The sequence below is a fragment of the Salminus brasiliensis genome, chromosome 3 (genome assembly GCF_030463535.1).
Source record: "Salminus brasiliensis chromosome 3, fSalBra1.hap2, whole genome shotgun sequence".
NCBI lineage: Eukaryota > Metazoa > Chordata > Actinopteri > Characiformes > Bryconidae > Salminus > Salminus brasiliensis.
The window spans coordinates 6,630,271-6,643,817 of record NC_132880.1 but is presented as its reverse complement, the minus strand read 5'-3'; the positions used below and the strand labels follow the sequence as shown (position 1 = coordinate 6,643,817).

The window sequence follows — 13,547 nt, the reverse complement described above, 5'->3', positions numbered from 1 at the left end:
CTCAGAGCAATGCTTCTCCAAAATCTCTCTTGGACAGTAGAGACAGTTACTCCAACAGAAACTCTTTTTTTTAATACCCTTGATTTCGAAAGAAACAATGACTGAGTAGGTATCCCAATACTTTTGTCCATATAGTGTATATATGTATATATTTGTGCTTAAAATACAGTATATAGCATAGAAACTGGGTAGACAAGTAAGCCTGTCTCGATCTTGTTCTCTTAACCCAAATCCAAACCTGCATCATTCCAATGTAAACTGCCCTGCTATCAAAGCTGTGTTCTCATATCCGTGTTAAAAAGTGACACTACCACCCACACCCTGTAAATCTCTCTACAGACGCTGTATCGCTACGTGCTGGAGGATGTCTATGAGTTCCCCACACTGGAGAAAGACCTGAAAGAGTTCCAGAAGCTTCTGCGCCGCAGACAGTGAGTCACACAACCCATGTGGCTGAGAACGCAGCATCACATGCAGAAAAGTATCCATAGCAGCTCAAATGTAGACAGCTAGCTTATCACTGAGTGGGTAACATGTTTTGGAGAGATCCTCTCACTTATCGAGTTATTGAAGCTGAGCATTTTAACACATGCTTCGGCAGTCAAAGATAATGGTTGTAATGTGTTCTGGCAGTTAAGAAAGGGCATACTTATGGTGAATGTACATGGATAACTGTCTTATCTTCTTGCTTGGGGAGTTCTGCTAGACCTAACTTAGATATACACAGATTGTTACACACCCCAGATATACAGTTAGTCCCTTAACAACGGCCATCCCCAATATCGGCCACTTCTGTGTAGTGCACATTTCTACTCTCTCTCTCTCTCTCTTTGCCAATCGCTTAGATTAAATAAAAAAAAAACGTAAGCAGCATTTAAGGCATTTAAACTTTATTCTTGCTGACGGGACTCAAAGTGGTACAGCGGAGGATACGAGGATCGCTGGTTCCAGAGAACCAGAGGATTGCTGGTTTTTAGAGGGTTGCTGGTTCCAGAGGGTTGCTGGTTCCAGAGGGTCGCTGGTTCCAGAGAATCAGAAGATCGCTGGTTCCAGAGAATCAGAAGATCGCTGGTTCCAGAGGATCGCTGGTTCCAGAGAATCAGAAGATCGCTGGTTCCAGAGGATCGCTGGTTCCAGAGAATCAGCTAGCAATCAGCAGCCGGGACCCCGAGAGAGCACAATTGCACAGTTGGCCCCGATCTCTCCAGGGTGGGTAGATGGCACTGTCTCCCCACACCCACATCATTTCATTGCGGTGCTGGCTGCTGGCGTCAGAGTTGGGTATACAACGCTTTCCTCCAGGCCTGTTGTTTGCCCGGTGATGTTGCATCCAGCGGCAGTTCAAAAAAGAGGCGTTGGCTGGCTGAACACGTGTCGGAGGGGGCGTGTGTTGGTCTTCACCCTCACTAGATGGAAATAATGGGGATGAGCGTTATTCGAGGACTAGATGACTGTTTACCCAACTGTAATATATTCATTTGGTTCTGCAGTTGAGCTACATAGTAATATTACTAACAAGTAACGCTAATGGGACACCATTAACAGCTGTAGTGGAGGAGAAATGAGTGGTTGCTCTCCTTCATGGATGAAAACTATGAAATAAACCAAAGGCAGCTTTATCGGTGTCCTCAGCAGCAAAAGCTTTGCTAGCTAATATTAGCGGTTAAACTTTCTGTCTGTAAAAACAAGCTTGCTAGCAGAGCGTATTGCTAGTTGTTATGCTGACGCTGTTGTTGCTTATCAGCGGGGGAACATGCCAGGCAGAAGCAGTGTTCGGAAAGCTCAGTATGAATCTCTGAGAAGAAAAAGACAGTTAGCCTCATGTTTTTCCACCTGCTGTGTGAACTTATGTGCACCAATTAGCGTCATCCAAACCACATACCCAAATTCTCACACTCTTGCCTCAAAAAGCATTAGTGGATTTTCTCATCCTTTTGCTACTAATATGTAGAACATAATAAAAACAATGATTATTGTGGCAATGGCATCAGAACATGTGTAGTAGATGTCTAAGGAGGTAGCAGTGTAAACACTGTAAATCTGTATAATGAACGGAGTAGAGCAATCCTCTGGCATTAGCGTGTACAAGGTAAAGGTGCACGTATTTGTAAGTGGACACTGTACAGTGAAATGTGTCCTCCACAGTGAACACACATGAACTAGGGGCGGTGAGTACACACACACCCAGAGCGGTGGGCAGCCGACTCCAGCGCCCGGGGAGCAGAGAGGGTAAAGGGCCTTGCTCAAGGGCCCAACAGTGGCAGCTTGCTGAGCCCGGGTATCGAACCCACAACCTTGTTATCAATAGCCCAGTGCTCTGACCGCTGAGCCACCACTGACTGAACACTGACTTTAGTGGATAAGTAGTAGAAAAATCTTTAGCACTTACAGAGCTGAGTAAAGTAAAACTTCAGAACTTTAGGAGACGAGTTCGAGCGCTAACACCTTCACGTCCCTCAGATACAACAGTTTAATGCCCTATCTGGTTCGAACGCCACCATTATATGTCAAGAAGAGTATGTGGGGAGCGTAATTAGACAGTAAGTCTCTCTGAAAAAGAGATTTTACAGCCGTGCTTTGTGATAGCAGTGTTGTTGCGTTCACTGCTTAAGCGTGAGAGAACCGGCATGTTTCTTGAATCTTGACTAATGCACCTTTAAGTCATTTCTGGCCTGCTGTGAAAGTGGACAAAGTCCAGAGAAACTCCGAGCTACAAGGTAGCTGCAGCTACAGTTTTTAGCCATATGATGAAGGTGTTTTGGTAGATTTAGCCTCGTAGCTCCATTGCAAAACACATTTGGGACACCAAACACGTCTTGGCTGCCAGACTGAATGTGCGGTGAGGAGAAAATTGTGTCAATTTGGCTCTTCACCAGTGAGACATTATAATATAGTGGAGAGAAAAGGATGAAAGCAGGGCATGGATGGTGAAGAGTTATGACGAGGAGGAGATAGTGCCGCATACTACACCAGACAGTCTTTTCTTTTTATCCGGTTCCTTCCACCCCCTCGTTGGGTCGCAGTAGTCCTTCTACTCCTTCTCTCTGACGGACACAGAGTCTTCTTAAAGAGGTTTCCGTCGCCCACACAACCAGTGCAGCCCTCTCTAAGTGTGAGGACACACACCGCACTCTCTTTGCTTGGCACCCGTTACATGAAGCGCATCGCATTACATCCCCACTCTGCTCATATCCCCTGTTTCACACAGCAGTCGGCTTAGCAGCTCTGGGATTATGCATGCGGCCAGTGGCCAGGTTGCTCCACACAGCGGATATTTTCCAGCTCGAGCGGGAGAGCCAGGCTCACTGGCCTCGGTACAGGCTCTCTAATTCGGCTGAGTGGGGCAGGGTGGATTGGATGGAAGGGGCTCGAAAGAGTGATTAAGACAGCAGCGAGGGGACTGTAGGGAGATCTGCAGCGTCAACTCTCACCCAGAGCAATCTAATTGGTTAAGCAGGCGGCATATGGCCAGGCAGCATGGGACAGATGGGTATTTCCAGATGTGTGATGGAAGTGGGAGGGGAGATGATCCATAAAGGTCCGCCCACCACGGCAGCTTCATTTCATTATCGTGTTAAGGAGAGGAGGCTTTATCTCGCTGCACAGAAATGGTCGTCGTTAAGGGAGCAATTTGGTGAAAAGTCACTGAATTTTACTCCTGTGTGAAATGTAGAAGCAAGAGAAGTTTGGGGTCTGAAGTTTTCTGTGGAGCAAGTTTAATGTGAAATGGAACTTCAAGCTACTGCTACTACACTGTAAAAAAAATCACACATGCATCTCAGTTTGGTCAACAATGCATATTGAGCCGAGCCTCTAAAACATTCACTGTGTCCAAGAAATTACAGGAAGTTAAACTGTGTTTTTATGTAGTGTCATTTCACAGCTCATGGGTGGCCCTACGGTCTAACTGCTGCACATCAAATGTGAAGAGATTGGCTGTTAGTTCAAATTCCAGCAATGGTTCAGCGCCTCACTGTCAAAAACCTGCCAAAATCATGTGATAGAGAGAGAGTTCTAACCGGCAGATGGGAATAAACAGTAAACAGACTAATGGGGAGGAGCCACAGACTAAACATCTAACCCAGTATTCAATCAGTTTCAGATGCAGCTTATTTATTTTAATGTTTTTGAGGCTCAACAATACCCTCTCAAACTGAGATGTAGAAGTTAGAAATGTGACTCTCGGCTGCAAAAATTGCCTGTGTTGAATTCCTTGGAAGGTGGATACATATATCTGCCTTTTCATCTTGCAGCAGGGTAGCTTTTTTGCCTGTACTGTTTTTTTGACTGCAAAGACAAGGCATCCAATCGAATATCATTTACATACACATTTACATTTCTGTCTTAAAGGCACAGTAACAAAAATAGCCTCTTTATTCAAATTATAATATAAAGAATGTTTATAGTATAAGGGATAGTAAAAGGTTGGAAAATGGTCATATTAAACTATTTTTGACTGCTCAAACTCATACAGATGGAAAAAATAATAAAATAATTGTATAATATGAGCCTTTTAACAGCTTGACATGAAATCAGGTGTGTAATAATTGCATTTCCATGTTAGCAACATTTCCCTGGCAGTTCCAAAAAGCAAGCCAGTCTATTCCTTTTACTGTCACTCTGTCTTAATTTCAGGTCTGGTAGTTTAGAACACAGGTTTAAGTACTTTGAATCTCTGTTTGATAAGAAAACCATCTTCCTTTGATAGAGACCAAGCGTGATTGAGGCAATGGCAGTAGTTCAAGCTGTGTGCTGGATGCCGGGACGCAAAAGAAAGCTTTCTATTTGGCCACAGAGAGAGAGGGTGTCTTTTATTTGTTCCCTGGACACAAACCCGCAGTTGTAGTGGTGCCCAAAGCTGTCAGAGTGTTACAGTGACTGCAATGTTGCAGTGAAGCAGTGGCCTTCACCACAAACACCGGTGTTGTGTGAAGCGTGTCCACAAAGCAGGCAGAGAGAGCCATCCATCTTTTTCAGTTCCTGTGGCTGTCTGCTTTACAGAGGGCTCAGTGGAGAGAGGAAAGGAGAATGAGTTAGGAAGAAAACACACAGAGGATAAAGAGGCAGGGGAGAGAGACATACAGACTGACAGAGAAAAGTGAGGGCCAGGGGTCTGACAGAAACAATGAGAGGGAACTGAAGGAAATCTGCAGTCTAGGGGAGAACGGGAATATAAAGGGTAACAAAATCCTAAAGCGTGTTAACGGATTCCTCCACTTTTCAACCTAAGCACAGTCATCTGTATTTGCAATAAGACTCCTTGGCTCCTAACCGTACAATCTTACGTTCTTCTTTCAGTGCAACATGATTCAAATGGGAGTTGCTCTGAATAGGAACATCTACAGCTACATAGGAGCATCTACATTTGACATGTAAATGTAAATGTAGCATATTGTCACTGTCACACAAAAAACATGGATCTCCACTTTTGCCATTTTTCACTTTTTGACACAATGTGTAGCAGTTTTTCCCTCCTCTTGTAAAGTGGCCATTTTGGAGATGCAAGGTTTTGCAATGGGCAGTAATCATGGACAGCAATTTCAGCACATATGTACAAGTAATCTCACTTATACCAGAGGTTGTTGGGCAGTTGCTGAATTCCATAAGTAAACTGTAGACCTGTGTAATTCATTCTTTCTGAGATGGGACGAATTTCCAGAGAGCAGATTTTTTTGTGGCGATGTTACAGACATAGTGATATGGGTGCATATGGGTGATATCCCAGCCTGATTGCTGTGGATACCCGAACACTAGTGATCTACTATGTTGCTGGATATGAATGTCTGCCATAACAATAAAAAAAAAGAATGATGACTTTGCTAGCTGCGAGTAAGAAAGTCATTACTAGAAAACGGTTGTCTACTCAACCTCTTCAAATACAGGAACGAAAGGACATTGTTTAGGATTTTTTTATTATGGAAAAGCAATTTCATCAGATTTGGTCTAAATGGCTAGCTTATATAAGAGCCCAGCAACTAGAATTTTATGACCACCGTCTTCCTCCTCTTTCTGTTTAAAAATTAGGGTAATAAGTTTTTAGCGTTAAAGTGCTGAAAAAAATGATGTCTCAGATTACCGGGAATAATTTATTTTAAATTGTACATATTACTAATTGAGATGCTGAGACATTGGATTTTGTTACAAAGTGAAATAAAAAAAAAAATAATATGAACATGATAAAAAAAAATAGGAATAAGAATAGGAAAAAGAAATCTGAATAAAGCTTTAAAAGTAAAAGCATATGTAAGAGCTCTATAAAACTTGTGATTGGCTGATGTCCTGCTCTGAGTATACCTGCCTTGTTCCCAATAATTCTGTATAGGGTCCTGGACCGCTGTGGACCTGACCAGGAAAAACTTTATAAGAACTTATTTGACAAACCATTCTGTAATTACAGACTTCAAACTGTTTTTCAAAGAATTCAGCAACTGCCCATTGGATTCTGTTCCAAATGAGTGTCAGAGAAATACAGAGAAAGGCATTGAAATGATCATCTCTGGATCATCATGAATAGTACACTACAGATACTGTACGTCACATAGAGACATGCTTTCAGAGTATTACTGTAGTCTGTATGACGAAGAAATCTTATTCGGACTCTCGCTGGCACCTTAACAGTGTCAGACAGGCTACAGGGTGGCACATCACGGCTTGTCTGGAGTACCAGCAGCTGTGAAAAGGCCAAAAACTTTGCCTGTCTCTTTCAATCTGTCTATGTCTCAGCTGCTCCCTCACCGCCAGTGTAGGAATAGAAGGCTTTTAGGTTCTTTTGCATATTCTCTCTAATCGTGCTTTATCTCTCTCTCTCTCTCTCTCTCAGCACTGTGGATGACTACTCTCCCCACCAAAAGGTAAGAGAGAGAAAAAAACTGACAGAATTGAAAAGCTGGAGCTGAAAGCTCTGATAGTCGTTATCATGAAAAACACCTTATAACCCAGTTTCCATTATATATATATATATATATATATATATATATATATATATATATATATATATATATATATATATATGTATGTATATATATACATATATATATATATATATATATATATATATATATATATATACATATCTACCCACCAATCAGCCATTGCATTAAAACCACTGACAGGTGAAGTGAATACCATTGATTATCTCCTTACAATAGCACTTGTCAAGTGGTGGGATATATTTATTAGGCAACGAGTGGGTGGAAGTGTTGGAAGCAGGAAAAATGGCCATCTGAACCACTTTGGGCTGCCTTATCGATTGCTGTATATCTGCATACTGCTATATTCTTACTTTTCTTAAGGGTGACTGAATTAAACTGACATTCTTTAGTATCTTGCAAATAATGACTGAGGAGAACAGCTAATGATGTACAGTTGTGTGTATACAGGAGGCCCTGTGAGCTTTGGATGGGAACTGTGGGCATCGCATTCCCAGTCATTTCCCCGCTACAGGCCGAGTGGGCGTTTATTCTCACTGTGCTGTCCTCTCTGTCCTTGCAGAACAAGGCTCTTTTCCAGCAACTGAGTCTGAAGGAGAACGGCATCCAGCTCCGCGGAGCGCATAGCGACAGCCGAGAAGGTGAGCCATTTGTTCAAGTCCCTGTTGAGAAGGACTGCCAATGGAATAGGACTCTCTGGAGCAGATAAACATGAACTGATTGGCACCTTGCCTAATGCCAGGCGTGGGCTTGAGGGGTATAAAGCTCCACAGCTCAATGCTATGGAGTGGAGAACTGTCTTCTCTGGGATCATGGTTGGTGCTCCATCTAAAACTTTTAAGATGAGTTTGGGAGTTGGGGATATAAGCTGCGGTGCTGATCATCCAACATCCTGACCCCTCAAACGCTTTTGCTGCGTAATGCAATCAGATCCTCAAAGAAATGCTCCAAAGCCTTCCCTAAACACAGCTACTCCAACAAATGCAGGATAAACTCATTTTTTTAATACTCTTGATTTTGGAAGAAACAAGAAATGAACAGGTGTCCCAATACTTTTGTCCATATTGTGTAACTTTAACATAACCTGCTTTTGCTTGGTAGCTACTGCAGCCTTATAGCTCCAGTCCAAACCTAAAAGAAACACCAGACTTTCTCTATAAGACTTGTGTGGCTGATTTCCCTGCTGTTTCTTGCACATCATACCTTTAGTTTTGTTTTAAGTCTTGCTCGGGTGAGATTTAGTTAAAGAGCAGCGAACGAGGGAGCTAATTATGCGTGCATGCTAGAGGCGGCGTCAGATGTTTTATGTATGAGTGGCTAATTAAGGTGTGAGGCAGCACCGTGTGCAGCGGTTTAAGGTTGTACAATACCGGGACCACTGTAATTAGTCATTTAACTTTGTATATTGCTGCTACTCACTGATACAATTAGGACTGTTATCTGCTACACCAACTCTGTCCTGACTCAACCTCCTTCTCTCTCATTCCTGTGATCTGTCTCCCCCTCACTATCTCTCTCTCTCTGCCTCTCAGTCATGTGCCATGTGTATGTGAGCTCTGACTCGTACTTGAGCATCAGGGTGAGGACCACAATAGTGGCCCAAGAGCTCCTGCACATCGTGGCTCAGAGGATGGAGAAACCCGAGGAGGACATGGTGCTGGTGGCCCAGACGTACAGTGGAGGTTAGCTCTCAGGATGTTCAGTATTACACACAAATACAGAATCTGCTAGTACTCAACATGGTGGAGCTAAGCTATAATTAATCATATAAAATAATAATTTAATAATATAATAAAATGACATATTTTAATTATTTTTATGATTACAAATGGTTATCTTGTGCTCTGCCAGTGCCTCTGTGTTTTTGACATCTTCTTTTCTGTGTTTAGAAAAGCGGGTCATTCAACCCCATGACTGTATCTTCTCTGAGTCTCTGGCTCTCCCTGGTAGACTCATGGCCTGCTGGAAAGACTTGAGTGAGATTCTGGTATGTGGAGATGAAATTCAGCTTGCTGTGCACCTCAAAAGATAAAGTGCAGCCTTTGATAGGTCACAGTGAACCGCATGCTCGGGGATCATAACATGCTTTCGCAATAACAATCTGGCAACAGATGGTCTGCATACCCCGTCAGTAAGGAATGGAGAATAGTGCTTAAAGTGAATAACATCACTGTCCTTTGTGTCCCAGATAGCACAGAATTCTGTCCCAGTACGGTTCAGTTTACAGGTCATTTACAGGTTTGTCATGGCATTTGAACTCTGAGACATGTGGCCCACATCATCTAGCCTACCACCAGATGTGGTTGTGTTCCCAGATTATTATCATTTCATGATGGCATATGGAACATAACTGGTACATCACTGGTTTGCTGGTTCTTTAGAGGTGTGAAATCCATCCCAGGACTTCTGCTGCCTTTATAGCTTTGCTGCTGGTTTGAGCTAATTAGAGTTAATCAGGCATTTGGAACAAAATCCTGGGGAGGTTTTTAACTCTCTGGGCCTGGATTTGCCACCTCTGGCTTTATGCTCAGCATGGTGAAAGACTCAAAACACTATATTCTCTTACTTCTGTGCAGTAAATTATAGGTCGCTCTAGGAAAGACAGTCTGACAACTGTCAGAAATCTACTCTCTGCTGCTAAAGTTAGTTGTAAAATATTGTGAGCATTTTTGTTTATCTATAAGAAATGTGTATCACTCCTTAAAGAAGAAGAATACTGATCATGTCCTCAAATGTGTTCATGTATAAGTAGGATATTGTTGATTGTCTTCTGAGCCTGTTGATGTATATTGGCTCTCTGACTTGCCTTAACACTGCTTTCTCCTTTCTGTCCCTCTCCTGCAGCCTCCTCTAACAGACTGCCCTGAGATGGCTCAGCGGCCCACGCGGCTGCTGGGCATCAACACGTGGGATGTTTCTGTGGCGCTCACTAACCTTGACTGGAGCCTTTTTAATTCTGTACATGAGGTAATACCTCTCAGCTGAGACACAAGTGAAGTAAACTGCATTTGGCTGTGGTGTTTGTTTTTGTCTGATAGTCTTTCATAGCACAATTAGCCCCAAACTACACATAGTGAATCAGTCACAGCTATGAGACTGGTTTAGCTAACTGTTATGGAAATATGCCTAAATGATCACAGATTTACCTCAAAACATGTCAAGATTTTATTGATGACATTGTAGTTGCTCCATGGATACACGATTTCTTAAATGTTTCTTAAAAAGTTTATTCTTTTAAATATGTGCACTAGCTAGCTATTATTTACTTCACCTTGAGTTCACATCTCTCACTTATGCCACACATATACACACACACTCACTTTTTTTCTCCAAGCTGTAGTCTGCTCATAAAAATCAACAAATATGTCTTGCATAGCTAAAAACAGTAGTGGCCACCCTGTAGTCTGAATTGTGCCTGTACTTTTGTCTTTATAAATACTTTTGAGTTATTTATTTAACAATGCCACACTCTCTTTTCTCTCGATGCAGCAAGAGCTGGTCTACTACACATTCAGCCGCCAGGCGAGCAGTGGCCACACGGTGGCGCTGGAGCAGCTCCTCCAGCGATGTAATGAGGTCCAGCAGTGGGTGATGTCAGAGATACTGCTCTGTCCCTCGCTCGGAAAGCGTGTCCAGCTGCTCAAGAAATTCATCAAAATTGCAGCCCAGTAAGACCCTCATCCTCTCATTAATGAACCATTCACTATGCACTCCATATGCGTACATAGAAGTAACGTATATAATTGTCCCATGATTTCATCCACAGAGCTTAAAATGTGTTTGTTTGTGTGTGCCCTTTATAGCTGTAAAGCACAGAGGAACCTTAACTCCTCATTTGCCATCATAATGGGTCTGAACACAGCGGCAGTCAGCCGGCTAAATCTGACCTGGGAGGTAAGATATATTTTAATTGGTCAGAATCAGCTATGGATCCTGCTTTAAGTCTTGATCCCAACGCTGTCCCTATAACTTTGAAGCACTAGAAAAAAGAACCGCACTGTATAGGAGAATCCAAAAAGTGGCTAAAATGAAACAAATGGTTCCGGCCATAAAATCTGATGGACTGAGCTTCGAATCACCTATGACTACCTCACTACATCTGAATTCCATTTTAATGCGCCACTGTTTTAAAGACAGTCAGTCAGTCGCAGCATATTACAATTGGAAATGTTTGAGGTAAATAGAAATTTCTATTTAGACTGCTTAACATCAAGGACATCCCTAGATACATATAAACCACTACAGCTATCCTACAGCCTGCTTTAATGTCTGCTTTAATGTGTGTTCGCTCCTCCAGAAAGTTCCTGGGAAATTTAAGAAGCTTTTCTCTGAGCTCGAGTTATTAACCGTAAGTCACACCCACAGGACTAAGCATGAAATTGTGTTATATGTCAGGTGGGACTTCTGTTTATCTTCCTCCTTTGAAGCTGACATGTTGTCTTGATTCTCTGTGCCCTGCTGAAGGACCCCTCCCTGAATCACAAGGCCTACAGAGATGCCTTCAGGAAGATGAAGCCGCCCAAAATTCCATTCATGCCTCTGCTGCTCAAAGGTGAACGTTCTGCCTGCTGTCTCTACTTGTTATTAGCAGGAGGTGACAAGATTTGTTTTTAGGAAATGGGTCTATGCATTTTGTGGTGAAGACACAGGAATGGTGTTCTTTTGATCACTCTCCAATGGGGGTATATTTCTACAGGTGTCGCTGCACAGTAGAACAGTGCACCTTTTAACTGCTATTTAGTAATGACATTGATAATAACATGAACTGAGGAACCAACTACTTGAAAATGCTTTACTATCTTTCCATAGTTCCATACTTCTGCTTTTTGGACATCAATTATTTTAATTCTTAAAGTGTCTGACACCAGCAACTTGTGAGTTTGATTTTGCCTCAGAGAGCACACCTGCTCTTTCTACTGCAATGTTATAAATGTGCTGGAATACAAAAAATAGCTCCCACCTTAAGTGGTGACATTATTCCAAGAAGTCATAGGCAGTGTGAATTGGTGAATTAGTGTTGAATTGTGTCTGATGTAAATTCAGGATTTCCAATACAAAAACAAAAAAAATCAATTAAACAATTATATTAATTCTTATTTTTGTTTTTATTTGCAGACATCACTTTCATTCATGAGGGAAACAAAACATTCCATGATAATCTCGTCAACTTCGAGAAACTGGTGAGTGAGTCTGTGGCAAACAGAAAGTATTTAAGTGGAGTAAACCCATAATAGCATATCTATACAGCAGAGAGTAAAGAGTTCTTATTAATATTATATTAGGAATTGTTATTCTTTTGGTGGGCTCTGAGTTGTCCAGTGGGCTAAGGTTTAAATCCCGGGTCATACTGCCTGCCATCAGCAGCTGGAGCCCCAGAGAGCACTATTGGCTTGGTGCTCTCGGGGTGGGTAGATTGCACTCTGTCTTTCCCCACATCACTTCAGTGATAGCAGATTGCCCGGTTTGCGTGTGTCATTACATGTGATATGGGGAGAGTACTAACGAGTGGGTCGGGTATCTGGCTAAATCTAAAATTGGGGAGGTAAATTGGGTTAAACAAAGAGGAACCGTTAATCTTTTAAGGTGAAGTGGCACTGTATGTGCAGTGATGCTACTGGCTTTGAGTGCTTGTCTCATTTCTCTTTTTCTCTCCCCCAGCATATGATTGCAGACACTGTCCGTCTCATACGCCACTGTCAGACTGACCAAGCAGGTGGGTGCCTTCTTTTGGGCAAAAATGAGTCACATGATCTTTGACATGATTTTCTTCACTAAAGTTTTATTGATTTCTGAGCTCATCCCTGAGGTGCAAAAACCCATTAACTTTATCTCCATAACCATTTAGAACTACGGCTAATTTTAGGGATGCATAGTGATATTGGAATTATATCAGTATCAACAGTAAATTGCTTTTCTGCAAATTCAGACCATACCATTAGCATAGATAATGTGGGAGGGGACTGGAGGAGGGAGGGAGTTTTAAGAACTTTGGTCTGAAGTTTAAGCAGCTTCTGCTTAGAATGCCAGACCTCCCCTCTGATAAGTGGAGCTAGATCTGAGAGAAATGACTTGTTAATGAGTTAACCCCTAAACGCTGCAGGGCTTATCACACACTAATGCGTTTTACTTTTGTACAAACTGGTGGGGTATTTCTTTGGTAATAGAAAATTGTAATAATTTCAGCCCTCCAGTGAGCCATAGGTTTTGTAGGGGGTGTGACAGGGCTTTAAGGGGTGTGACAGGGTGATGGCAGGTTATAAAATATTAGACTGTTGTAAATCAGTTATTTAGCAATAATAACACAGTACACATTAATAACACAGTATTATGAGGAGATCATTGGTTCAATCCCTAATGATGCCTCAGTCATCCGTCTGCACTGGTCTAGCAGCTGTAAAGGGAATTGGTAGTTAGTGCTTTCTTCTAAACGACATGTTAACCTTTACAGTCCCAGCAGTGGTAGCATCATTTGAATAAGGCCGTCCTAGCAAGCTAGTGGGCATTTTGATGTTGGCCTACTGTGCCAAACTTGCAGAAATACAGCTTCCACTATAGTGCTAATCTAGATAGATGTAGTCTCAATTTCTGGATTTAATAAATGCTTACTGTGTGTTTCAA

At 42.2% G+C, this 13,547-nt stretch overlaps 1 protein-coding gene across 4 annotated transcripts in view; it reads left to right on the top strand.

Moving 5' to 3' along the window:
• rapgef5a (Rap guanine nucleotide exchange factor (GEF) 5a) overlaps window positions 1-13,547 on the top strand; it is a 97,696-nt gene that overhangs the window by 80,898 nt on the left and 3,251 nt on the right. For all 4 annotated transcript variants that reach the window (XM_072675313.1, XM_072675312.1, XM_072675311.1 and 1 more), the window contains exons 14-25: window positions 340-431; window positions 6,821-6,851; window positions 7,492-7,570; window positions 8,462-8,611; window positions 8,819-8,916; window positions 9,774-9,896; window positions 10,419-10,597; window positions 10,733-10,823; window positions 11,227-11,277; window positions 11,394-11,481; window positions 12,045-12,109; window positions 12,588-12,642. In XM_072675313.1, the coding sequence (XP_072531414.1) occupies window positions 340-431; window positions 6,821-6,851; window positions 7,492-7,570; window positions 8,462-8,611; window positions 8,819-8,916; window positions 9,774-9,896; window positions 10,419-10,597; window positions 10,733-10,823; window positions 11,227-11,277; window positions 11,394-11,481; window positions 12,045-12,109; window positions 12,588-12,642 (1,102 nt within the window). The remainder of the gene's footprint in view (window positions 1-339; window positions 432-6,820; window positions 6,852-7,491; window positions 7,571-8,461; window positions 8,612-8,818; window positions 8,917-9,773; window positions 9,897-10,418; window positions 10,598-10,732; window positions 10,824-11,226; window positions 11,278-11,393; window positions 11,482-12,044; window positions 12,110-12,587; window positions 12,643-13,547) is intronic.